Source organism: Chaetura pelagica, unplaced genomic scaffold (genome assembly GCF_000747805.2).
Source record: "Chaetura pelagica isolate M959 unplaced genomic scaffold, ChaPel_1.0 scaffold10, whole genome shotgun sequence".
In the NCBI taxonomy this organism is placed as follows: domain Eukaryota; kingdom Metazoa; phylum Chordata; class Aves; order Apodiformes; family Apodidae; genus Chaetura; species Chaetura pelagica.
In genome coordinates this window covers 3,034,257-3,062,210 of record NW_009952263.1, presented here as the reverse complement: position 1 = coordinate 3,062,210, position 27,954 = coordinate 3,034,257, and the positions used below count along the sequence as shown (strand labels likewise).

Genomic DNA, 27,954 nt, shown 5'->3' with positions numbered 1-27,954 from the left:
AAATGTTGTTTTGACTTCACTCCAGGAGGGAACTTAGGGAGTGGGGAGAGGGTAAGAAGAAGAACAAAGGCAAAATATCTATAATATTTTTGTTTTCATTTCTGGGCTGTTGAACTAATTTTAAGCTTTTTCTCCCCTTCAAATTTAAATAAATTCTGAAATGACATGTCATTTTGAAATATGGTGGAAACATTGCATTTTGACAGCTCCATTTTTTCATTCTTTTGGTCACAATTGTGTGCCAAGTGTGACCTGAATTTGCAGGATTTTTTATTTTCCCTCAAAGTGTTTTTTCCAAATAATTTACTGCTCATCTCAGCAATATGTCCAGCTGGCTGTTTTTGCCTCTAGCTTATGCTATGATTTATTTCTCCAAAGCACAGAGCTCTTCATACCTTCATGTAAAAGACATCTCCCTGAACTCAAGGCAGACTCAGCTGCCTGATCTGTGCTGCCCAGAAGGCTGGTCAACCAGTTTGGGTCATGCTGGTACATTCACCACTGTAATGGGCCACCAGCTTATTCTTCTCCAGAGAAGAACAAGATGCTTTACATTGTCAGAGACATTTTCACAGCAGTATTTGGTAGTGAGCAGTTCCTAGTCAGCTACCTTATAGCCTGAAGAATTGACTTCCTTTGGGTGACTGTTAAGAGTACGGTTTAGAAAAAGACCTTGACAATTCTTGTACTGCCCTTTCGTGGCTCATCTTTAAGACCTCTAAAATTAGTGTTGATTGCAATGGTAGTTTGATTTCTAGATGCCAGAGAAAATAAAACATACCTAAAGACTTTTTGCAGAGAAAACTGACCACCTCTGCAATATTCAGATAGCTGGAGAATATTCAGGACTGTAGCTCATAGAAACATCTTTTACTTGAACCTAAAATTCTGCAAATCAGACTCTGTGTGGAGGACACAAAGCCATAAAGAAGTGGAGAACATCTTTGTCATATGTCAGGATCTGACTGCTGTGCTTTTGCATGGGCTTGTACAGTGACTGGTAGGAAATGGTGATGCACCAAAAAGCCATAATACATGTAAAGCTTGTTGCAGAGATTATTGTAGCTTCTATGGGTAAATGCAGACAGAGAGACTTACCTAATTCAGTCCAATAAATCCATTCACATTAGAAAACTGAAGCAGCAAACTTGGGGTTCCTTTGCCTGTATTTTTTTGGCTACATTTTTGAGTACTCTGGTTTATGATGAAAGGCTGCACTTGAGCAGGCATTCTGAAAAATGCAGAACTCCCTGCATTCATCTGCATATGCAAAAGTTGACTGCTCTTTTGGATTAGGTTGAAATTGATTATAACTAGGTGCAAATAGCAAGAAGGTATCAGTGTAGAGAGAGAAGATAATAAAGGATGTGGTAATTCTAGGCATTACTGAGAAGCTGAAAAAGTACTTTGTCATCCGCTTTCTGCCTTGATTTAACCGGTATCACCAGAATACCTCTGAAACTGGATGTGGTCCGTTCCCTTATGTGGAAAATGGACTCTTTCAGGATCAGTGTTCAGTGGTTAACAGTTTTCTGATAAAAAAATGGCCAGAAACAACATGGTAGCAATAGGCGGGTGGTGAACACCCTCCTCAGACCAGGCAGCATGCAGGATGGTGACCATGTAAACCTGTCCTCTCTGTGCCATCAGTGCTCTTCTTCTAGGAGCTAACCTGTGGAATACAGTTGTGGGGATGCATCCCCTCACCTTTCACAATGCTTGGGAAGGTTTTTGGACATCACCAGTTGCATTAATGTATTTTTGTGATGAGAGTTACTCTGTGGGTAGCTGATGCCTGGACATAACTGAACAGCTGTAGCTTGATAATGACTTTCAATCCCAGCAATGACTGAACCCAGTGACCCAGCACTGAGACTCCCTATTCGATTACCAGTCCTCTGAGCCACTCTTTCTGGACTCTTTCAGGATCAGTGTTCAGTGGTTAACAGTTTTCTGATAAAAAAATGGCCAGAAACAACATGGTAGCAATAGGCGGGTGGTGAACACCCTCCTCAGACCAGGCAGCATGCAGGATGGTGACCATGTAAACCTGTCCTCTCTGTGCCATCAGTGCTCTTCTTCTAGGAGCTAACCTGTGGAATACAGTTGTGGGGATGCATCCCCTCACCTTTCACAATGCTTGGGAAGGTTTTTGGACATCACCAGTTGCATTAATGTATTTTTGTGATGAGAGTTACTCTGTGGGTAGCTGATGCCTGGACATAACTGAACAGCTGTAGCTTGATAATGACTTTCAATCCCAGCAATGACTGAACCCAGTGACCCAGCACTGAGACTCCCTATTCGATTACCAGTCCTCTGAGCCGCTCTTTCCCCCATGTGTACTTTCAACATATTTAACATGTTACAGCTGTGCTGACTGCTATACAATAGTTAAGAAGGCTGCCAGCATTTCCAGTGTGAACTCATATTTTAAGGATAATAACTCAGCTGTAAAAATGTGCTTCAGGCTGAAACTTTACAAGGAAGATCTCAGCCCATGAGTGACTTTATCTGGAAGAAAAAAAAAAAAAAAAAAAAGGAAAATATGTCAATTTAGTCATTCTTAATCAGTGCAGATATATGAGAAAGAAAATAAGTAATCCTTGCTGGATCAGTTATTTACTTTTTCTGCTTTTTTAGCTTAATAATAGCCAAAGCTTACACTTTTTTGAACTTTTTACATACATGACTAGCTAGACCACATGCAAAATGACATTTTACTTGCAAGGGTCAGTCTTAAAGTGCTTTTACTCAGTATTTTCATCTTCTTTTAAAAGACAATAAAGTGTGGAACAAAATAGACTTAAGCTGTCCATTTTCTGTTGCTTACTTCAAAACTGCTCAGCATGAAGCAAGAGGTAAAATGTTCCCTTTTCTTGGTTAATTTTGGACTGGAGTGTGTTATCGAAACCACCTGGTCCTGTTCTCTTTGGGCTTGCAACATTGATCACAGAATCGCAGAGTTTTTGAGTCTGGAAAAGACCTGAATCATCAAGTTCAACCTGTGACCTGGCACCACCATTGGCTAGGCTATAGCACTAAGTGCCACATCCAGGATGCAGGTAATATCCTCAGTCAGAACACTTGTGAACTTCAGAAAGTTCAGATGTAGATTCAGACCCATCCCAGAACCCTGATAACAGACCAGGTCCTGAGTCCTATATATATCACACAGTTTGTAAAACACTTAGAGGTTTTGTTAGAAGGGAGACTTGTAAGTGCCAGACATTTACTGTAATACACAGGCTGGCTTCACTGCAAATACCTTAAAGCAAACAAGAACTTTAGATATCACATTTTTATTTATAAAATGTGTTCAACCTCTATCAACTCCTATTTTCTGACTACTGACAGAAAACTGAGGGCTTCAGTTTGATTTAATTTACATCGCTTGTACCTCACTGATTTAAATGTTTGAATTATCTGCTCTGTGTCCTTGTTGCAGTGGGCTTTACTGTACTCTTTTGGTCTCCTGTGTAAGGGACAGAATTTTTAGGTAAGGACATCTTTACAGCCATAGTTTCTCTAGATTGTGCCTATATTATTGCTTGTTCTAAAAAATGCAAATCTGCACATACATCACTAAGGGCATCATCCAAGGATGGTGGAGTTGTCCAGGTGCAGCAAAAACCACATGTTGGTGGCAGCTGGCTTGTACAGAGTCTAGCCAAAGCAACAACTTCTTTGGTTGAAGTCAGAAAAAACATTGTTAAAATGTGTAAAGGCATCAATGAGTCATAGGATCACATTACTTTGAAAGTCAGAATATAACATAGGAAGATACTACTGACAATTTATGTCTTAGTCTTAGTTTTGAGGTCTGTCACAAAGCTGGTACTGCTAGGTAGCCAAGTTTAACCAAATAACAAATCCCAAGACAGAAGTTGAATTCACCCAGAGCATCCCCTGAGGGGCTATGAGACCAGAAAATTAAATACAATTTGGAATCTGGTGTAGGGCGTTTAGGCTCTGAAAAATTGTGGAGTTAAATGAGAGGAAAGGCAGGACTGGAACAGTTTCCTTTCTGTTCCTGCATGAGAAAGGGCTTTGTTTTACATAGCAGATGACAAATCTAACAGAATGTGACAGAGATACAGGTTTCTGTATTTGTCCTCTCTAAAACAGAGACATTTCTAGATTCCAAGATCAACTGTGATCTAGAACCAAATTGATGAACTGTGGCTTAGTACAGTATTTCTCTTGTCTGTAAAATTCAAGTCTAAAATTTATTCTTGAACAGAAGCATATATTGAGAAAAATGTTCCTACACAGTCAGAGTTTTGTTCCCAGCATCTTCTGCTGTCTGTCTTTCCTAATAGGTAGGATAGAAAGGATTTCCAAGAAGATCAGGTAGATATTACTGCCCTTCATCAGCCTTCCAGAACTTAAAATTATTTGAATTCAGGAAATGAAATGTGGAGGGAAAGAACATAATTTTCTCACTCCCCATACCTTTAATCTTCCTTTGTTCAGGGGCTTCACAAAAAGAAGCTGAGACATAGGCAACAAATGACTGTGCTCCACAGTATGCTCTCATGGTGGATGGGTATGGGGTTTGTAGCTGGATTCAAGAGTGATGCAGCAATATCTGTTAGCATTTCAAGGTGGCTGTCTTCCCACCCCATGCAGCTGGATACCTGGATTACTTGGCAGCGCCTGCATCAGCACAGCTCTGAGAGTGCATCTTAGATTTGGGCCTGACCTGAGAGTTAGCTTTGAACTGCTCAAGAGTTTTGGCTTCACATTGCAAGGGCACAGTCTATGAGAAACACAGTCTATGAGCAACTCTGTGAAGCTTTCTGACTTGTATTGGCCATCACTAGCAAATTCTGTCTTGCAAGAATCTATCTGATCTTGAAGTTGCAGGGAGGCATTTAGATATCTACCCATCCCTCGACTATTCATTGTCATCTCAAGGATTAAGTTTTTCATAGAGGAGCACTCTGTTGTCTGCAAACCTGGCACCTCTGTGTGTCTCCTTAGTGCTTCATTCAGTGATACCACCTCACTTCTCTGAAAACTGAAGATACGTCAGATAGTGCCACCTAAGCCTGGTTGTGGTTAAGTCCTTCTAGTGCTGTGGAGCTGCCACCATGCACAGCCATACCATTTTCCCCTCTGGCTGCGGTTGTGTAGGATGTCACTTTTTCATCTTGCCTCTGGTGGATCCAAAAGCAGTCACCTGCTTTTTTGTTGTGGTTTGTTTGTTTTTCTCTTGTTGGCAGTCAGTTCCTCAGCATTTCTGATGTCTCCCAGTGTCAGTGTCCTTCTAATGAGTTAATCTTTTCTTCCAGCACGGCCAGTATGTGCAGCTAACACAGTGCGAGTCCCTTCTGGTTTTGGGCAGGAAATGAAACACAAAACATCTGTTTCAGATCATAGCTGCTGTCCTGTCACTGGCCATTGCAGTGTCAGGGCTAGACGTGCACATAGAAGAAATGTCACAGACATTTCCTCCCCAAACCCAGTTAGCCACTCTCTGTGCCTGGCAAATGACCTGTGCGCTAAACCTTACCAGAGAAGCAGAGATCAACAAAGCAATGTCTCAGACATTTGGTCTGATCAAGTGTCTGTTGTAATGACTTCCTGGAGACACACAGACAGGCAGGGCTGCCTCACCTTGCCTGGAAGACTTGAGACACAGGGAGAGCCAAGGTCTTGCCACATTAAACATACCATACATGCTCTGCTCCTTTACATCCAAGCACAAGCTCTGAAGGCAAGTCTTTCTATTAGGTTTTTTTCTTGTATTTGTACATATTTCCCTGAGTAAAATAAGTGTTTTCAGCCAGTAACAGAAGCTCTTACTCAATGTTTACTACATGTTGCTTATAAATAAGTTTGAAAACCTGTCACAGTTGCTTTTAGTCACTTTTGTCATAATAAAGCACAGACTGAGAATTTCAAACGTCAAAAAATTATGCACATGTTGAAAAAACAGTGGATTGAGTGGGTGTGATAGAAATGATAATATCATGTCTTCCCATATGCAATTATAAGTGTGTATATAAGGGTGTGTATATATGTAAGATCAGACTATTGAGGATGCAAATGTGGCATCCTTTTTGAAAGTTTCATTTGAACCCAGTAAAGCAGGGAAGTGAAAATTTAGGCTAAACACTGGTGTTGACTTGTATTTTAATTGTGCTGTTTAATAATTTCCATTTTGTACCTTGCTATAACGTGGTTGTGCCATCAAGTCAATTTCATGCCTGGTTATAGGCATGAAGGAAGGGAATAGGTCAGAACTGTTTGGAGAGGAAATATTGTTTGCATTTAGCTTTAATAGATGAAACTCCATTCTAATACCAAGAAAAACTAGTCCACAGGAAAGAGACTGGTTGGCTGGACCCAAAGAGTTGTAGTGAATGGAGTTAAATCCAGTTGCTGGCTGGATGAGGGGATTAAGAGCACCCTCAGTAAGGTTGCAGATGGCAGCAAATTGAGGAAGGAGTGTTGATCTGCTTGAGGAATTGTATGAAAAGCTGCTTGACAGAAAAGGACCTGGTGGTGATGATTAGCAGATGAGCCAGCATTGTGCCCAGGTGGCCAGGAAGGTCAATAGCATCCTGGCTTTTATCAGAAATAGCATGGCCAGCAGGACTAGGAAAGGAACTGTCTTCCTGTACACAGTGTTGGTGAGGCCTCACCTCAAATACTGGGTTCACTTTTGGGCCCAGTGTTTGAGCAACAAAGCTGATGACGGGTCTAGAGCACAAGTCTTAATGAGGAGCAGCTGAGGGAACTAGGGTTGTTTGGTCTGGAGAATAGGAGGCTGAGGGGAGACCTTATAATTCTCTATAACTACCTGAAGGGACACTGTAGAGAGGTGGGTGTTCTCTTCTCCCAAGTAGCAAGCGATGGAACAAAAGGAAATGGCCTCAACATGTGCCAGAAGAGGTTTAGATTGGATATTAGGAAAAATTTCTTCACTAAAAGGGTTATCAACATTGAAACAGATTGCTCAGGAAAGTAGTTTAGTGGCCATCCCTGAGGGTATTCAAAAAATATGTAGGTATGGTACTTAGGCGCTTGGTTTAGTTGTGGACCTGGAAGTGTTACATTTACATTTGGAAAGGATGGTCTTAAAGGTCTTTCAGGCCTAAACAATTCTATGATTCTATGACTCCTGATTCCCATTTATTAATATGGCACATCAGTCACTGGCAGACAATGGAAGAAGGAATCTGTCCACATGACAAAATATCTATAAGAACATAAACAGAAGGGAAATGCCAAGAACAATGCTTTAGTATGTGTCACACAGTAATTATTTATAGATCACAGAATCATAGAATGGCTTGGGTTGGAAGGCACCTTGAAGATCACTCAGCTTCAACCCCCCCTGCATGGGCAGGGACACCTTCCTCTAGACCAGGTTGCTCAAAGTCCCATCCAACCTGGCCTTGAATACTTCCGGGGAGGTCACAATCACAGTTGCCCTGGGCAACCTGTTCCAGTGTCCCACCACCCTCTCAGTAAATAATTTATTTATTAGATCAGGAGTCTGTGCAGGAAATTGAGATTTGTTTTCACTAATAGCATTGAGGTTTTGAAATCTGCGCTTATTTTGACATTATTTGGAATGAAAAGACCTTTGGATATTTTTTGTGAAATCTGATAGTGGGAAGGACAGAAGAAGATTTGTTCTGTGTACTGCAGTAGTTATGTCCTGGGCAAGTCACAACTGCTGTTTCCTCTGGTGTGCTATGTGAGTGTTGTGAGGATGCTTTTGTTAGCGATGGCTGTTTTTGGCAGAGCAAAAGCACTGTTAAAGGAGTTGGATATATGAAGCTGGCATACATCCAAGTGCACTTATAAACTGAAGGGTAGGCAAAAACAAAAGGTAGGTAGAAAACAAAATAAATTACTTCTTGTTGCCCTCTAGAATGTTTCAGGATAGGGAGCAAGAGCTGTCTGTGTCTTCTCTCCCTGATCCAGCACTTGCTGGAACAAATGCCACACTGGCAGGTCATTTCCTACCTGCTATGAGCTCCTGGGGCAAGCTGGCGAAGGGTATGAAAACTGCTGCATCTCTCGCAGTCTACAGGGAGCACATGTGCTTGTGGTTCAGCCTGCATGTGTAGATGGTAAGGACAAAGATATAGCCTAGACCCTCAAACTGTGCTGTGGTGACCCTGTATCAATTCAGGTACATTTTCTCTTCATCAGTATTGTCCTGCTTAATGGCCTTTCTCTTGAGGTCTTATTTTGGCTTGAAAGATCTAGGTCACCATGCAAAAGTCACTTCAGGCACTGAGACAGGCAACTTCTTGTCTGCCATAGAAATGCTATATTTTTTCTTTAAGTCCTTTTAGATTAATAGACAGCTGTATGGTATGAAACTTTGTTTTTTCAGTTCTGGTAGAAGCATAAACTACTGACTTAATAGCACAGGGATACTCCCTGATGTAATACATTTGTTAACCAGTACAAATACAGTTGCAGGTTTTCTGCAACTATCTTGCACATGGTTACTGACAGAAAACTCCTTCTGTTGCATCAACTGTGTTTTCTTTATCTCTTGCTGTTCCTGTTTGTATATCCTTTTAATCTGCATTTCTACATATAGGCTACTACCTGTATGTTATCAAATGCTGTATTTCTAGCTAGGAGACAGGACACATAGTTAAAGGCAAGAAGGGCAATGGAAAGAAAAACACAACAAAAAAAAACAACCAACCAAAAAAAAAACCCACAACAACCAACATCACAACCTTTAGCTAGTGTTCTAGGAAAGGTGGTGCATACAGAGGGTCACCTCTGTTCTTTACTTACCACGCTATATTGGATTCTTAATCCTTTAAGATCAGTTACTACTGGGTAGTAATTCTCTTGGACATATGACATATCCTTTCAGCTGAGGAAAGAAGTTCACAAATGTACAGTAAAAATAAAAATAATAATGAGAAAGGGAAAGCAAGCCTGTCTATTGATGCAAGAAGATTCAACTAAGGTACGAAGGTGATGTCAGATAAAAATTTGAATTTATGCCCAAGATGAGAAATATTACAATATGAAGTTGTGGTTTAGTACTTACCACAGATGTCAGAGTGCATGAAGGTCTGTGCAAGTTAAAACTGCTTTGATTTAGAGCAGGGTTAGGGCATCCTCCTCACTTTACCCAATTTTTAGCAAATTTTTAAATTCAACAATGTAATGAAATGAAACCAAATTCTAAGATTTGCAGAATGGACATTGTTAGCTGATATTTGTTGGTCTTCCTTACTGTACTCAAATAATTATTTGATCTCCAACTAGCTAGAAAATTCCAAGGCAATTGTCAACTTTTCATTGAGAAGGGCAGGGGAGGGAAAATAAAAAAAACTAGTTTTCTTCAATTTTGAAATATAGTAAGTTTTTATGGAATACCAACAAGTCTCCCTAGAAGAGTTCTTGACAGAGGTCAGAGAGGATTTCACAGCTGCCTTTAGTCTTCCTGCTGTAGTCATGAAAGGTTTGCCTCCTAAGAGCCAATTCAGAGCACTTAACCTGGCTCACTGCTCTGACAAGGGAACCTTACGTTTTCTGCTGCCTGTAAGAGGCAGCCCAAGGAAATGAGACAAGTCAATCTAGACAGAAGAGTAAGCTGATAGAAATATGGTCAATGTTTATTCAATATACAGAGCATACATTTATTTACAAAAAAGTATTCATGTTGGGTTTTTTTCGTACTAATTCTTGGTAGATACTTCTGGTCTGATAAGTATGAGGAAAGTCATCCTTTCGCTCAGTTTAATGAAACCTCAAGAAACAACATGTTCTCAATAATAAAAAGACATTCACTTGGTAGTATGGTAATAACTTTTCAGATTGAATGACCTGATGCTTATATGACTGCACAATGTGTCTGTAAACAAATCTGAAAAGTATGTTTGCAGCTGTAATGTTTATTGGCTTTACATTGGCCAGTGTTTACAGATTAGAATTTGTAAGTATGCTTAACTTGTTAAAACTTCATAAATAAAGACAAAGTAAACTGTAAAAATAAGCAGATGCTTACTGTAAGCTTTAGAAACTATTTATTCAGCTGGTACTTGTGACTTAAGTTCAATATCAGTATTAGAACACTGGAATAAAACACAAGCCTTTAATACAGTTCATTATTATAGAAAGCTGGGACTAACTAATCCTTTCTCCCGCTGGCCCCCAAGTGTATCTCTCAACTCTCTGTTCCTAAAACCCCTAATACACTTTTTTTATTTGTGATGTCACTTTCCCACCCTTCAAGGCACATAAGGTGGCATGTATCATTGCACTAATGTTAGCTTTATTTCTGTTGATGCCTTGTGGTATTGGCAAGAACTTAAAAGTTATTTTAGTTAAGATAATAAACAGTCTGTATTTAGTGTCCTTCCTGTGATTTCCGTTTGTTGCCATACAGGCAGTGGGTCGTGCTTGCAGTTGGTAAAGCCAGACATCTCTACAAGTGATAGACTAGAAAATATTTTGAAATAAATATAAAAACTTTCTTGTATGAAAGGTAAGTCTTGGTGCTTAGGGCATTTTAAAACAGCAAGGTCTTTCAAACAAAGTAAGGAGAAATTAAAGTCTATATGTAAATGAACTCATCTTGGGTTTCTTGCAGTGTTGTAAAAATCATGCAGTTTTTTTCTGTGTCATTGATTCCTTAGCATTTGCCCTGTTAATATTAATTGACAAAATTGTATGACAAGTCATATGCCAAGAATATCTTGCCAAATTGAAAAGTCATTATAGTAACCCATTTCTTGCAGGAACTATAAAAAACCTAATCATACTGAGGCAACAGGGCAGACCTAAATTACTGGCAGGGCAACTACTTATTTTGGCAACGGCAGTGGCAAAAATCACATCATAATTTCTTCTACAGCTTTTTTCAAATAAGCTGGACCTTCAGTACTATTATGCTATGCTAGGATGTCTCTCTCTATACAGTTTACAAACTCAGTTAAATCAGACGTCCAAACAGATGAAGATGAAAAATAAGTTTGCTGTAGCCTTTGCTAGTTGCCAAGTTGATGTTTATCAGCAAATACCTATTATAGGCTGAAAAGAATCAAATTAATTTTAATATGATGGCAACAGCTGATGCAAGACATTGTTAAATAAGTTGAATATGAATGGACTTGACAGCATGTATTATGAAACGCATTATGGTCTGGAGACTGGGTGTTGCCCTAAGGTGTTGAGCACCCTGATGGGCAGATGAATTAATGGTCTGGCAAATGAATGTAATTCTCTGCTCTAGGTAACTGTCAGCTTCAAACATGTTAAGCTGTCTTAGGAAAGCTGCAAATACTTGATTTGTTTTCCGAACTTCTTTCCTACCTTATTAAACGGCGTATGTTTAGGGACTATAAAATATGTATATTCTATTTAAGAATAATATGTTTACTGTATCTCAGCAGTTTTTTTGTCCTTGATATATTTTCTTTCCAGTTTATATATTTTTTTAATAGTTTGTTTGCAAAACCTGTCTTCCTTACCTATTTACTGAAAGACACTTGCTATCAGATTTTTCCACTATGTGTCTGGCACTTGTGTTTACTGTACTAAATCATAAGACTTCCTTCACCACTGCTCCTTCTTCATTTTCAAGTTGCTGAATTTATACACAGGAATAGCTATCAGTCTGTCATATCTGTAATCACAGCAAGTTCCTCCAACCATACCTTTGAAATAAACATATTTTCAAGGAAAACTAGATATTTTAAGCCTTCAAATCATCCTAAATTAACTGCAACCACTACTGCTGGCAGCACAGGGCTGCATGAAGCTGTGCTGCAGGTGTGACTTTCTGCTTACCCCATCAGACAGCACAACTGGGAGCTTACTTGTGCTGGGAGCTCACAAAGTCCTGAGGCAGTTGTCCATCTCTAAAAAAAAACCCAAACACCTGCTCATAGAGGGAACTGAGAGCTATTTATCAGCTGATTAATTTGGTTTGAATGTTTATGGTTTGGTACAGTAAAAAAAAATATGCTAATTTGTGGTGTAGATCATTCTGAGCATAAGGCTTATGATTTCTTACCATAACCAAAAAGTGCAGGTGAATATCCAAATCCCAAGACTCTGTCTGACTGTGTGCTCCTCAAGAGGAACAGTCCTGGTCTCCCATGCCACTGGTGTCATTTCAGACTCTTGCACTGAATCTACTAAGCAGGGACTGGCAAATGGGCTGAGTAAGTTTATGCCCCGCAGATTTGCTTTCAGACTCATCAAAGGATAGATTTATTTTTTTTTTGCAGCATAAAGAGAGCAACAGTATGAAGAGAAAAATGTCATGTAAGGAGGAGAGAAGGGCTTTTTGAATAAAATGTTAACTGTGCTGTGAGGGAAGAAATTTTGTGGAGGTTTGTGGCTATCTTGATTTGTAAGGACCTATGGAAACAAAGGAGAATGTAAGCACTGTGGTAGTTAATTAGAATTAGTTGATCCATGGCTTAATCTATGTATCTGTGTAAACCAGTACGAATTAATACAGCCAAGAAAGAGACAAAAGTGTTCACAGGCATTACAGTTTTGATACTTGCACACTGATTATCTTATTGTATAAATTTATTCAGAATCATGATGTATTCTGTGGAGGCTAGTCTCTGTAATTTGCCAGATTTCTCTAGGGACTCTTGCCAGTGCAATAAATGTAATGCACAGTGTGACATGAAACAAGTATGTATGTATTTTGTATACTGAGGGTACTACAAAAAGGACTGAACAAGCTGAGCCTACCTCTTCTTTACTGTTGCATACAAGTAATGAGTTTGCAAAGACTGCAGAATTAAGGCTTCTCAGATAGGGTGTGCATAGACAAAATATTGCTGGAAGGTGAGAAAAAAAATTAATTGGTACTTTGTCAACAGTTGTTTGCTTGTTTGTTTCTTTTTAATTCCCACTGAAAATTTGATGTCTTTTGCTTCTAATCAGATCCTTGGCAATACAGTCACATAGTTCTACATAAATGTGAGACAGAAATTTAAGAACAGGTGTGCTGTGGTTTTTGGAACTCATTCATTTTAAATTCCTGCTTATAGCTGGATTCTGTCAGAAATCTTGGTGGAAAAAACAAATAGATTCATCCATATTTTCCATGCATTTAGCAGATGTAATGTTGTGATCATTTCTGCAAATTTATAGTGTGTGAACACAAACATACATATGCACAAAGTAAAGCTATTATTTCATATGAAGAAATAGCTGGAAATGCCTCCTTATCTCACTGTCTGCAAGAAAAAGAGCAGACCACTCTGTTTTGGTCTAGTTTTCTCTAACCAAGACACAAAGTAGCACAAAGACTAGTTTTCTCTAACCAAGACACAAAGTAGCATTTTACACCATAGAATTGAAAAGAACCAAGACTTCATTAAGGCATGAGGTTACCATCACGGAACCCTGGGGAGAGCAAAACCTAAGGAATATGAATGGCTAAGAAGCTTTCTCCAAGGCTCCTCTGACATCTCTTTTGTCTCATTTTTGTGTTCTTGCTTCAGTTCATATGCTATTTGTTATTAATGTCTTTGTTTTTCATGCAGAGAAGAAAAATGCTTTTAAATGCTGTGTATGTGTTTTAAATTACTGTCACTACCAAACCTGCTGTCAATAAACTAGTTTTACTTAATCAGCTATAAAATGTCATGAGTAAGAGTTCTTAATTGAGACTGGAAAAATCCAAGATAATTACCATAATAGGCTGAAGATCTCAGTGACTGAAGGTTTTAGAAGTCAGAGAAAATTGGGGACATATGTGTTCTGTCTGTAAGATTGTTCTATATAGGATATGGAAAAATAGAAATGACAGGCATTTTGCACTGCACAGTAGCATTCATCATAGAATGAACATATGCATGTGTTTGTCAGAAGCAATGAAGTAAAAAATGACACTTAATTGGAACTGACATAAAGTGGCCTCATTAGTAGAGCAAATAATATATGTGTGTAGTTTGGTTGTCAATAGAATCAACACATATTTCCACTGACAGATATATTGGTCTCTTTTAAGATTCATGCCAAGTTTTCAGCTCAGTTCACCCATTTAGAGAATGTAGTTTGTTTTTTTAAAGTGCAATGCTGAAGTGTAAATTATGTGTTTATAGGGTGCTGTGATAACACCAACAATGGACCACACTATGTCAATGCAGCCAGCAAGCATGATGGGCCCTCTGACCCAACAGATGAACCACCTTTCCTTGGGCACAACAGGAACGGTAAGATTATACTATTTACTTTCTGTATTGCAAAACATTTATTGCTTCCTGAGCTTCTCCAAGTAATTTATTACTCCTGGGTTTTCAGTGCTTCACCTTTTTGTAGTTTAATATTGCCAGAGATGTCTGGCCCAGTCCAGACAAACATATCAAAGTGCTTTTCATCATGACCCAAACATGATGTATGACACAAACAATATCTCCATATTGCTACGTTACTCAGACATGGATCTGCAGATGTGTTTCTCAAACCATCCTAGAGTCATCATGAGGTATTATAGAGCAAAAATGACAAAGTAGTATGAGTATAAAACAGTAGGTGAACAAGAACTGTACTGTACTTAGGAGGAATTACCTGTATTAATTCTCTTGTAAATATGAAAGCACTCTATCAATTTGGTTTTTAATCAGATGCTGTTAACTTGTCAATCTAGTGAGTTTTATACCACTGGGAGGTGGGAGATTTGGCTTTGTGGTACAATCCATTACTTATTTCTAACCCATAGCAGCCAGCCATCCCTAGTTTGCTCCAGGCTCAGAAATGTGATTTTAGGTCAAGGTCAGCTGTAATTCTAGTATATTATATTTAAACATGCATATTTCAACAATTATTTTCTCTTTATGCTGTGTAAGTCAGATTCAATTAAGTTTCCCAGAGTCAGAGAGAGACAAAAAATAGGCTTAATAAAAGTTAATAAAACTCTGAAATATTCCTCAAATACAACAGCCTACACAAAATATAGTGTTTTGGTATGTGAGTGTGTGCATGTATATTTTTACAAAAATGCAGACATAAACATGACACTTGTATGTTTAAACACACATTTTATGTAATAATTACATGAAAGATCTATTATGCATTTACAGTTTTTTTCTTCTACTTCATCACTGTGCTACTTTATGCTAATCCATAGGAATACAGTTTTCCAGCTTTGGGGTTTGTTTTATTATGTTTTCTTCGGGTTTTTTTGTTGGTTTTTGTGTGTTTCCATGTTTTTTAAATGAGTAAGGTGCTGAATAAAGACGCACCCTTAAAAATTCATTTAACTCATCATACTGTGTTTTCTTTTCCTCTTGTCTTTTCTTCCTCTCCTTTTTTCTTATCTGTCAAATTCAATTGTATCTCTATTGCCTTTTCCCCCTTTAAAAATATACTTTTCCCCTCTGGACGTGTTCCTGTGCGATGTGCTCTGGGTGATCCTGCTCTGGCAGGGGGGTTGGACTGGATGATCTTTTGAGGTCCCTTCCAACCCCTAACATTCTGTGATTCTGTGATTGTCTTCTGCACTCATTTTCTCTCTATCCTAACGCAAACTAGAAAATTTCCAGGTACAGTTAGTTCTCTTCTGGCTTGAGACCACCATTACAGTGCTCATAGTAACAAATCCATAGAAACAATTCCACTTGGGGAGGCAGGGGAAGGACTCTGAAAGGCAGTGAGTGATCTAGTGGATGACGATAAAATTCTGAATTTACTCTACTGAAACTGGAAGTAAAGAAAATCTTTCCTTCCTTTTCCTATCTCTTAGCACAGCATTTTTCAAGGTCACAGTGTTCCCTGACAACTTCTTGAAACACATTGAGAGGTATCCCATAGGTTTAAGTTTACTCTTTTTATAACTCTTAACTCATTAACAGGAAACTGAAATAGCAAGAAAGAGGAAATGATTGTTGGGTGTTGCGATATCCATAGCCTTTTCATAAATCTCAAATGACATTATTTTATCATATATAGGATTTCTCTTTGGTAAAAACACAATCAGAACCACATTCAGTTTAAGTCCTCATGCAAGCAGGATAATCAAGGAGATCATTTGGAGTTCCTCCTGTCAGGAGTTAAAGGGAGAGTTTTAGGATTTGGGCTGCCAGTAGCAGTTTTGTTGGATGCATCCATCATCACTTGAAATTTAATCTTACTAACCTGTTCTGTTACAGAAAATAATATGAGGAAAATGGACAACTTGTTTGGACATATGATTTATTTAAAGAGATTATTTATTTAGAGATATTTTTGCTTCCTTTATTCTGAAGTCTGAATTTCAGTCCAGAGAGAGGAGCATTGAGAGCATAAAACCATGACGAATTGAGCCAAGATCAAAACACACTACTGTGAGTACCTCAGCAGGACTAAGTTTTAGGGGACATAGAAAACATAAACTTAACATTTTTGTTATGAACATAATTTTAAATTTTATCCTTAAAACTATGCAACAGGGTGCCATAAAGAGCTGCCAGCTATCTTTCAAGAAACCAGCCAGATTTTTTTACTCAAACAAGCCAAAAAGTCGCAAATTATTCTGCTTAGTATCAGCTGTAACTCTCCTAATTTAATTTAAAAGCTTGCAGTATGCAAAGCAGTTTTTATTTAAAGGCTTTCATACATTCACTTCAGTAGACAAACCATTTTGCTAATTAACATACATTTTTCAGCCAACACAGACCTCTGTGGTCACTTAAGTGAGAAGTTACTTAAAACCCACTTCCAAACTTGCCTGATTCAGTATGAATGCTGAGTTTCTAAAATACTATTAAACAGAAAATGTATTCTCTAGCTTGCTTGCTAGAGAAACAGCATAAAGGCCTTTGCATGCCTCATATCTTGTGGGAATTCCTCTGCTTTTTTATGTTCTCTGAAAGATTAAAATATTCTGTCCAGGCAGAAGCTGTTCCAGAGGGGACACCCTTCACAGAGGAGCACTCTAGCCCTTAGGTGAGGTGAATTACCTGAGTAAGAGCAGCCTCTTCCAATTCCTTCCTTGACACAAAATATTGGATTTCAGTTTTGATATCTCAGCCCTGAAGCACACATTAAAACCCCATGGGAATTCAAGGGGCAGCTGCCCCCATCCCTGCCCACAATTGATTATTTCGTTTTCATGCTCGGGGTGAGGCACATTTCTGGCTAAATGCTGGTAGGGCTTCTCACTTCTAGGTGGGAGCATCCATAGCAGCAGCCAAAACAGAGTTTTCCTACAGCCCCACTCACAGACAGCTACCTTCCCCTTGTGCTATGAGAAGCTTTCCATCATGGACCCCAGAAAACACAAAGAATTTTGGTTGGGAAACCATTTCCTATTAATAGAAACAAAAGGGCCTTTTTTCTCTCCACAACCGCCAAAGAATATGTATTTGAGTTAGTTTTATGTTCTTATAGTTTTACACATTTTTACTTCTTATCTGTTACTCACTTGTCTGCATAAAATCAAACAACTCTGCTATACTAAGCACTTCTCTGATCAGGAGGATGCACTAAGGCTATCAAGATGCCAAGTCAAGTAAAAAGCTGCAGATCTATCTTCGCTTGATCTCATTGCCCACCTCACAAAAATATACAGCTGCAGTAAATATTCCAGTCCAAAGGATAATATAGGGCACTGGGGGAAGAGAGGAGGTAACGGTCTGCTCTTTGTGGCAACTCAACCTCATGTTCATGTGCTGTGAGAGGATATCATACAGCATTTGCATCTCCCAGTTACTGTGCTTTGTGCTTGATCCACCAAGAACATAATTTGTTTCTGCTTTTACGAAAATCAAATTGATTTCTGCCAGTGAAAAGACAGTTTATATTACTGATTAATTGAGAGGCAAGTGTGCTACTCGGATCACCTCCCCAAATCTGCCTGAAATCTGGAGGTAAGCTGAGAATCTGCCAGAGGAGAGATTTCTGCCAAATTTGCATGTATTTTTCATACATACCTCTTCACTCAAAAAAAAAGCAGAAAGCATTTACATGGGTACACTGGCTGTGGGCAAATATGTAAAGAAAAGCTATGCTTAAATTATGTCAAGATTACAGCAAAAAAGTGGTAAGTCTTAATATTCTGATTAAGGCTGACTACCCAGCCTCAGCTCCTACAATTGTATTAAAACAAAATGTTAATGCCAGGAGGCATGATGTGAAAGCAGGCAACTGGTTTTAACCTTGAAATGTTTCTTTTGTTTACTAGTTTATGATTATTTATTACAGTAAGTCTTGTTTTTCCTATGTAATATTAATCTACAATTAGGTCTGCTATTAAAAAAGGTACCACTAAGGGAGAACAGAGTGAGTGAGCCTGTAAGGGTAGCATTGAAAGAACAGCTTAGTATGTGTTTAATAATGTATGGAGGCTGGAATTATTCCACCATCAGCCTGTCATTCAAAATATTTCCGATACAGCCATTGATCTGACATCTGTTTTGTGGTTTAATAAAGTTGTGATTGATGCCTGAGTGGATATAATACAGAAACCTTTAGAAATATAAAAACTAAGCAGCCTGATCAATGTTTTCAGTCCCTGTTGCTCAGTTCCCTCTTACTTAGACACTTCCACGTTTGGCCGTTAGAAGCAACAATCCACCTATTCAGTGGGAAGATGATTTGCTCTATTCTTTCTCCTCTGCTGCTCATTCCTGAAGGAAGTTTTCTGTTATGCATTTTCTTGGTCTGAGTTTCTCTCCTTTCCGTGCTGTTAGCATCCATTTCAGATACCTCTTGGCCTCCAGTTTCACCCAACACTCTGAGGCGGACTTGGTTAGTCCTTGCTGGCAGAGGGGTAATTCCAGCTTTTTTTTCCTCTCTCTTTCGAAAGTCCTTTAGCATAGATTTGTTTCATCTTTGGCCTTTGAGGACCACACCAATGGGAGAGTGAGAAGGAGCCAGGTTTTTTACTAAAACTGCTAGCTCAACTCTGCTGCTTAATTATTCTTCATGCTTGCAGACAGTTCACTCAGCTTTCAGTTTCTAATTTAGAAACATAATGGGCAACTAACAAAATAAACTCTCCAATGCATTTTTTAACTACCTCCCCCTCCAAAAAAAAAATAAAATTCTTTCATTGTTCTCGTTACCTCTGTATTAAAAATGGAGTCAGGTAGAAGAAATGCATTGATCTAATGTAGGATTCTGTTGAAACTGCTAACCACCCTAACTCAGCTTCCCTGTTTTACAGTATCACCAAAAATCTCTCAATGGAATAACAGGCTTGTTATGTGGGTACATCAGTCTTATCTTTCACTTTGTTAGTTCTTTTTGTTGCCAGCAGAGCTTGATGATATCTCCAGAACCCTTCAATGGAACAACAAGCTTGTTACACGTTTTTTATCTTTTATTTCCTTTGGATACTCCATGATCACTTGTGGTTTAAAATGTCACCTAAAGGCCTCAGCAGAATAACTGCTTTGTTAGATAGGGTTGTTTTTTTTCCTGTTTAATCTGCAATTCTATTTGCACATAGTATAGCTACATGAAGCTGAAACATCATCACATTCCCCTGATGTTCAGATTCTTGTTACAAAAAGCACTCTCTGTTATTCTAATTGTATGTTGCAAGGTCCTCAGAGAGTTACAGGAGCAAAGTTTCTTTGCAGTCTTGTGCCTTTCACATTATCAGGTGTTAATCTTGAAGCTCTTTTATTTTATTTATTGACTGACAGTTTCAGTTGCTGTTTGTGTGGAAAATATACAGCTGAACCAATTTCAAATGAAATTAGCATAGTTCAGGCTGAAACTTAAGATCATCCTTGTCCATTTACTCAGCTAAGGACCAGGGCAAATGGAAGTGATTAACAGCATTGAGCTGTCTGGGGCAGGAGATTAATTTAAGGGGAAATTATCCTGGTTGAAAAGAACAGCATAAGCTCTGTCAAGATTTATTTATAAGAACAAAAAAACCCCAAACAAACAAAAACCCAACAACAACAACAAAACACAAACAAAAAATAATCCTGTACCCTTCTTCCCAAACAGCCTCTTGAAAGGCATCTCCAATTTGCCTGAGATAAAAAAAGGGCACTCAGTACAACTGAAAACCACCAAATTCCAAGCAGTCAACAAGGAACAAGTAATTTTTTGATGAAGCATTTAATCAATTTGCAGAAGTCACTGCCACAGAACATTACTGAGAGAAATTGCCTAGCAATCTTCAAAAATAGATTCAAGATTTCTAGGAGGAAACTTTTGCAGGTGCAACAGCAGGATGGAAAAATTCTTAATTTGAAAGTTGATACTTCAAACACCTGGTAGGGTCAACAAGTAAAGATGTGATCTTTTCTGGTTTTGGACTCTTGTGAGAAGTGGGCTGATCAGCCCTCATATAGAGGATGATCTTTCTAATCAGCTGTCTTAGCATGGGTTCCACAGTCTACATTTGACCATCGCTGGTTTTGATGGTCTTCTTGAATGTACTGAGTTTATAAAAATCAATTTCTGTAGTGTTCCCTCTTCTCTTCTGAATTCAGCTTTACTTTCCTACCATTTTTTGTAGGGACTTACTGTTCACCTTTATGTGCAAGTGTACCTACTCTCAGAGGCAGAGAAAGGGAATGTAAGAGGAGAATAAGCACAGATGGAGGATATTCCATTTTTGGTTCAAGCAGCCCTTCATCTGAGCCCAGTTTATCAGTAGCTTTTATCCGATGTTCAATTTTACCTTTACACGACACTTCCACAAATGAACAGATGCTTCTGTTGAGGATTTCTAGCCTCTCTTTGAGGTATCAGCTACAGACTCAAAATGACATTATCCCTTTCAGAGAACGACTCAACCTCCCTGATTGTCAGGATAAAAAGTTAAATCAACATAAAGCAACAGTGATAGATGAGCAATGCAAAAAGTATCAGCCAAAAGAGCCATAACTGATGTAACTTAATTTTCATAATCAGACACATAATTAATATCATTAATTTGCAGCTGATTTAACATGTATGTGAACTAGGCTACTTACAGGCTTGTTTCTCCAGTATTTTCTTACATATTGCTCCTGCAACCCTATTTTATGGTTTCTAGAAGTGCAACGTGGTGAAACTTTGAAAGACAATTGGAATGCATTTTAAAGCTGTGCCTTCCAAAGTGTGTTATTTAGTGATAGCCATGCACTGTGGATAAATTGGTAATTTCTGTTTTGCAATAGTGAAGAGAAGCTCAATGCCATAGACCCTTTAGTATCTGGCAGCTAGCAAGTGATCTGCACATACCCCCCTCAAAGGCTCACCTTTAGTCATACTCCCAGAGATTTTTGTTCATATGTCTGTTCAACATGAACCAAGAATATTAACTCATTTAGCTAGCTACTAGTAGTTCATTCCCCTAAAAATTTGGAATGGTAGGAGGGCAAAAAGGAAATAAACCACACGTGTGCAAGTGAAATTGCATTGATGCCACAAATAATAGGGCAGGTTTTGGAAAGAGAAGATTGGTTTAATTTGGTTTGGTTTTAGTGGGGTGTGTAAGATGGAATCATAGAACTATTCAGGTTGGAAAAGACCCTTGGGATCACAGAGTCCAGTCATCATCCCTACTCTACAAAGTTCTCCCCTAAACCATATCCACCAATACCCCATCCAAATTACCCTTAAACACAGCCAAGGATGGTGACTCAACCACCTCCCTGGATTTAGACGAAAGAGACTCTTTATTTAACAGACAGGGAAGTAGAAAAGAGGAACAAATAGTAGATTGAAAAGAGCTGAAAAGAATTCCAGGTTTAAAACATCCTGACACATCTACAAGTGGCAAACTCAATAAAAGGTGGAAAACAAAATTACTCTAAACGTCAGGTCTGTCGTCTGCATTTTTTGGATGTGTTTCTGTTTTGTAAAATGTGTTTTCAGTTTTGCAATGAACAACACAACTCTTTGCCTTGTTAGAACCAAACTTGTTTCTATTGTCCTGCCTGTGTTTAAAGTAGACTTGTGTGATTCTATAGAAGTGATTAATATGGCTTTCCAGAGATGTAATTAATCCAAATTATCAGTGGTGCAGATAAACCTTGTAACCCTGGGGCCTCTGAAATCCAAGACATGTTTGAGGATCTTAGAGAGGGGAGGGCATTTTGCCAAACTGTGATCATGTGAAAGGCAAGAAGTGTCTCCCAGAGTTGATGCTTCCACAGCTCTTTGCTACTAAGAGCTGGGCAGCAGTCCTGTGGTCACATCTCCACATGCTACAAGTGCATGACAACTGAGCTGCAAGCACAGCAAGAAGTCCCAAAATCCTCCAAGGGGCTGTATCCTAAAAAAAAATAATCACAACATGATCAATTACATGGAAGAACCACCAGTTTCTGCTAAGCACTGTTGCAGTCCTTCACACAATATCAGTTCTGTCTAAGTTGAGGTACTTAAATTGTATCAGTTAAAGTCACAGATGCCATAAAGTTTAGCTAAAGGAAAATGGCATGAAGGTGATAGACAGTAGTAGCTTCTAATAGAGTGTAGGTATGTGAAGAGCATCCATGGAAAGGAGGAGGTGGTTTTAATGGTGCTAGTAATACAAACAAGAAGCTGAAAGTAAAACAGGGAAGTGTAACTTGAACACCTTGTAGAAATGGCTAATATATATAAAGAGGTAGACTAGTGTTTGACATGAATCAGGGAAAGCTGGTTATTTGGGATACCTAGAATTCAAATGGGCCAAACACCTTAAAATTCATAGGAAGGACTTTCAGACATTGACACAAAATGAGAACAAGGATTCAACAGCCTGTTTTCATCTCCAAACTCAGTTTTTCATTGCGAAGAAATGTTGTTAGTTCCAAACAAGTAATTTAAGTTTTCTTTTCTATTCATTTAAGTACTGGGAATTGAGGAAATTATAAAACCTTTTTAAAGCGTTTACTGAGCATGATTTACCAAAACTCAAAAAAGACCTGTGCATCAAAATAACATTTTCTTTTCAGTGTCTGAAGTTTATGCAGTCAAAGAGTAAACAGGTGTTTCAAGTGACCATTCACAGCATTCCCTTTAGAAGAAAAACATTTGGGACCAAGCGTTAAGACTGACTGATTTCTACATCTTGTGTGGATTACTACGTATAATGCTTGCCTTTGTTTTGTTTTGTTTGCTGTTGTGATTTTTTTTTTTTTTTTCAATAGCATGGGTATGTTTTGTTAAGCAACAATCTTTGAATTAAATTCCCAATGTTGAAGGGAAAACTTCGCTTCCAGGAGCACTGTGATGTCACGGGAACCCTAGATTATAGATGCTGCAGTGTTTCTGAACGTTACGCTTTGTCTCATTATTGAGCACACATACAATGAAGTTGCAAGTGAATTTAAGTTGAAGGATGTTCAATATTTTTCATATTATAATAACAGTGACAGAAATAACCTGTGTTGGGCAAAGGCCTGGACCTGCAGAAGCTCACAAAAACAGTATTACATTGAATTTCACTGGCTTTTCCAATATCCCACTGAACTTCAGTGCACAGTACATTCACAGTTAATCCATATGGTTTATCAGATGGTTGGGAAGCCAGTAGCCCAAAGGTTTAAGCTTTCTGTAAGACAAATTGTCAGTGCTTTTGAGGTATTTTCATCCAGAAAGAGCAGGCTCTTCTGGGTTCACTCATTTGTGAAGCAAGGTTAAGTGAAGAACCTAAAGGTATAACCTTCATACACTGTGTAAGACACTGGGATCCTGTATATACAGTGATTTAATCCTGGAGTTCTCAAAAAAGGGTAGGCTTTGTTCAACTGATTTACAATTGCATAGGGAACTGCTGATGGCAATAACCTCTGTGCTCTCAGATATTATTTTATTATTTGTGAGCTATGGGTGACTCAGTGTCCATGCTATGGCCCCGTAGAATCCTCTTGCCCCTAAAAGATTCCATTTGGGAAGAGTTAGACTATAACTAATATTTACTATGAAACAGCTCAGTCAGCACATTTCATTAAACTGTAACAAGGGGTTTGAGAGCAGCTGCATTGAGTGAATTTGGGAGTTTGCTGAATTGAGTTGTTTTTCTAGCAAGGTAAATGAGCTGTTGAACCCGACAGATTTCTACTGTGTGGCAGATGAGAGCTGCACCATGCCAGAATGGGTCCAGGGAGCAATAGTATCTCAAAGAGGCACATCCTTTTCCAGTCTCATGGAGACTGCTCTGTCCTTTGGGATTTGTTATGGCTTTTCAATGTAATAGGCACACCTGTATGCTTCTCATTGTGCCTTTTTACTTTTAGCAGTTGTAATACAGAAACAGCCAGTTTCTTCAAAGTTTAATATCTAAGTCATTGTACATTCACCAGCCTCAATTCCGTGTTTTCCTGTGCTGACAGTGTTTCTCTTTCAGGGGTTTCCTTCAAATAGGTATAATATTTCCATTTCTACAGAAACTAATTTCAGTGACGAAAAAGCTTCATTCTGTTTGTGTTCTCTGCCCTGCCAACCACTTTTGTGCACAACGTTTGCAGTGCAGATCAGAGATGTTATAATTTCCAAACTTCCATTTTTTTCCCAGCCACTAAGGCACCTGACTATTCCTTTCCTACTGTACTGTTTACCCTGATTCTGCTCTGCTGGCAACCCTCACCACCTAAAACAACTGCACTGGGCTAAAAAATGGGTTCTATTTGTTCTTTTTCAATGACCATTTTTGTCAATACTATTTGGAGTGATGGAAATATAATAACAAGGTAAAAAAATATTTGGCTATTATGGTAGGGAAATAGTAGAAACAAATTCCATTTGGTGTGTGGACACTGGTTGAATAAGGAGTTTTCCTTATAAGGAAATACGTAATAAGGACATTTTCTATTTGCTTATTTCCTTATTTGTATATTTTTTTTGCCTGAACTATTGAGAGTGGAAGACCATTGACCTTCTTGAAATTTATATCCTCTGTTCAAAACTGAATATAACAGAGCTGGAAATCAGAAACTGATTGATGGAGGAATATGAAGTAATTAACCTGCATCAAAAGACGAAGAAAAGAATGCTACATCTCAAGGCTTATAAATCCACTTTTTCTTTTCATTAATTCTCAAACAAATATAATGAGCAGCATTATATTTTCTTGTGTTTCAAAAGGGAAAAATATGGCTTAAGCATCACAGCATCATCTTGAGCTTATGTTTAATATGAACATTGTTGCTTTATTCCATACACTATTGGATATGTGTTCTGAGGAATGGTAATATATGATTGCAATTACAAGTCTGGCACAGAAATGTAAAGAATTAGTGTCTCTGGACTGTAATTATTCCTTAGAGATCTTTACAGGCAAAGTTAGGCCAATTGCAAACTAAGAAATTGCAGCACTTACTGTTAGTTTAAAGCACTGCTTTTTAAGGAAGTTCGGTTTGTGTTGCTGTGGAGTTTCTGTGAAAATATTTAACTCCATCTTCACATATCATGCAGATTTCTGTGGAACATTTCTTTGTGGATTTTTTTCCCCAAATTACAAGTGTTACAGAAGGGAACCCATAGCATTTGCTACTCTTCCCGAACACAGCAGGACTCCAGTCTTATGAGAGGCACGCTAAGGTAGAAAGCAACTGACAAGTAACAAGAGCAGCACCTCTATTGCATCTTATCTTCTCAGTGCTTTAAAAACATAAATTAAATCTTACAACTCCAGTTAAATAAATAAGCAAAATAATGCAAGACATTTTATTTCCTTTGAGGAAAACTAACTCCATACAGTGTAGTCTTTCTCAAACAGTGGACAGCAGAGCCTATTCCAAGCTCAGAGCTGGCTCAGCTGTACTGCTAATGCAAGCAGGACATCTGAGGCAAAGCCCAGACTCTTGATGTACTGCCATGGAGGTGGTTCCGGTCATGGCAGCTGAAGCAGCTGGCCCTTTCTTCCCAGTGAGAAAAGAGTAAATTTTACCAGTTCTGCTTAGATTTGACTTTATTCTTTACCATTTCAAAGTGTCTGTCATTGAAACCTATTTTCTTTTCACTGAAGAATCTGAAATAATCTGTTCCTTATAATAATAATGGAAAAGATTGTAAAATACAGAATTGCAGTCAACTCAATGTTCTAAATTCTGAAATACATCATGAATGTCAAATGCATTCTAGCATTTATATTTCCTTGAGTTCACTAGCAGTATGGACAGCTGTGTCTTGGTGGTTATATTTAATGGTTTTAATCTCACTCTGCTTTTATCTTCACGCTCTGTGTAGTCTTTCTCATGATCCTTCACAACAAGCAAAAAAAGTTCCAGTCCTGAGGCTAGGATGACGGTTAAGCAGATGCTGTTTCAGTTCACAATTAGAATTCCTTCAAGGCTATTAGGGGATATTACAGCTGGACAGGCTGGCAGACCACCCCCTGGCACCCTCCCCAGTCTAAGATTAAATTCATTGTCCCTGACATCAGCCACTGAGTGAGAGGAATCTGCAAATGCCCTTATTCAGCTTCAGAAATAGCCAGTTTTACACTTTCTAAATGTTAACTCTGCTAATTTGTATTGTAGGAGTGAGGCTTGGAAGTTCAGTATAACACTTGTATGTCAGCAGCAATCCTTCTCCATAAGATGAATCATGCAAAACCCTATGGTTTTGAAGGTGTTGATATAAATTTATTTTATGGGAAAATGGCCACTTCGTCATCTCTGTCATACTCTTGGAAAAAAAATATCTGTCATGCAGTAAGGACTTTCTCCATTGCAAATATTTGCACAGCACTTAATCTTTTTTCCTTTTTTTTTTCTTTTTCTTTTTTTTTTTTTTTGAGTGTAAAAGAAAAGCATAAAGGGAACATTTTGCAGATCCACAAGCACCAAATCAAAATGAAGACATCTGAGCTTTCTAGTCAGTCTGCATGCCAAAGCCAGAAATGCATCAAAGAACTAGAAAGAGAACCCGACCTAGAATTAGATACTGTGAAAGATCCTCCTGAGAAGAACAATTCTCTGAGTGGGCTGAGGCACTTAGAAGAGGCCAGGCTGTTTTCCCCCATCCTGCTTACTTGCCCGTGCAGGCTCAGGTGCACTCATGAAGCATTTGTTCCTTTCGCATGAGTTGAGCAGAGAGGTCAAAGAAGTTCACTGAAAACTCCTGTTAAGGCCTGTGTAGATTTTTTTTTTTTTTCCATGTACACCTTAAAGGAAAGCTAAATACGATTGAATTTCGGTTTGATAGCTGTAGATGGGCTTTATCAGCTGCGATTCTTATTTTTTTCCTACTCTGTATGTGGCATCCATGTTTTGTCAACAGTGGTATTTAAGAGAATATATTCTCTCAGCATTGCCTTCTGATGAAAAGAAGAGTAGAAGATGTTTTCCAAGTTCACAGTCCCAGTGTTTCTTATGACTATTCTTTTAAAGCAGATAGGAGAGTTACTGTCTTTTCTTCTGTTCCTGGGTGCATCTATCTGAAGCATTCCCAGGTATGTGTAAAGAAGCAATGATGTCCCACAGAGGAAAGCCAGATGCCTTAGTACAGGTTTGAGAGAATACACGAGACTGTCTCACCTGCTGGTCCTATAATTTGTTATAGTTTTGCTGTCATTGATAGTAATATTTCATTAATCTGTCACATGGAATTCCATTTTAGAGGATGTACAATGTTAGAATTTTTGTCAGTTTTAATGCTCAGCAGTGATTAATAATATTCTGTGAAAATTAATATATTATTAAAATATGTCTACAGCTCTGATTATGTTATGACACATTCAGAAGATCTTGTCCTCTCTTAGAAGAGCCATCTCCAAGCTCTGTTCATTTAATTTGCCATTTGGAGTATCTATCTTGTAGCATTCATATAAACATGCAGCCATTTTAAAAGGATGAAAAAATGTCTCTTAACTTTGTATTTCAGCCAGGTATATGTCTATGCCATCAGGATTAAACATGTAGAAATTGCATATTGAAACATCTTAGTCAATATTGCAGAGTATCCTGAAAATTCAGCAGTGCATCTCTTTTGTTTCATCTCCTTTATAATGAATAGCTCACTGGTCATTTCCTTTCTTTCAGTTTAAATGTTTTTTAATGTGCACCACTGCAAAATTTTCCTTAAAGCCAGTCATGACTGGCACTTTTCTCTTTTTATTTT

At 38.4% G+C, this 27,954-nt stretch overlaps 1 protein-coding gene across 2 annotated transcripts in view; it reads left to right on the top strand.

Annotated features, from left to right (window-relative positions):
* Nucleotides 1-27,954, top strand: part of RBMS3 (RNA binding motif, single stranded interacting protein 3) — a 344,868-nt gene that overhangs the window by 304,195 nt on the left and 12,719 nt on the right. For both annotated transcript variants that reach the window (XM_010007500.1, XM_010007501.1), the window contains exon 10: nt 14,076-14,186. In XM_010007500.1, coding sequence (XP_010005802.1) covers nt 14,076-14,186 — 111 coding nt within the window. The remainder of the gene's footprint in view (nt 1-14,075; nt 14,187-27,954) is intronic.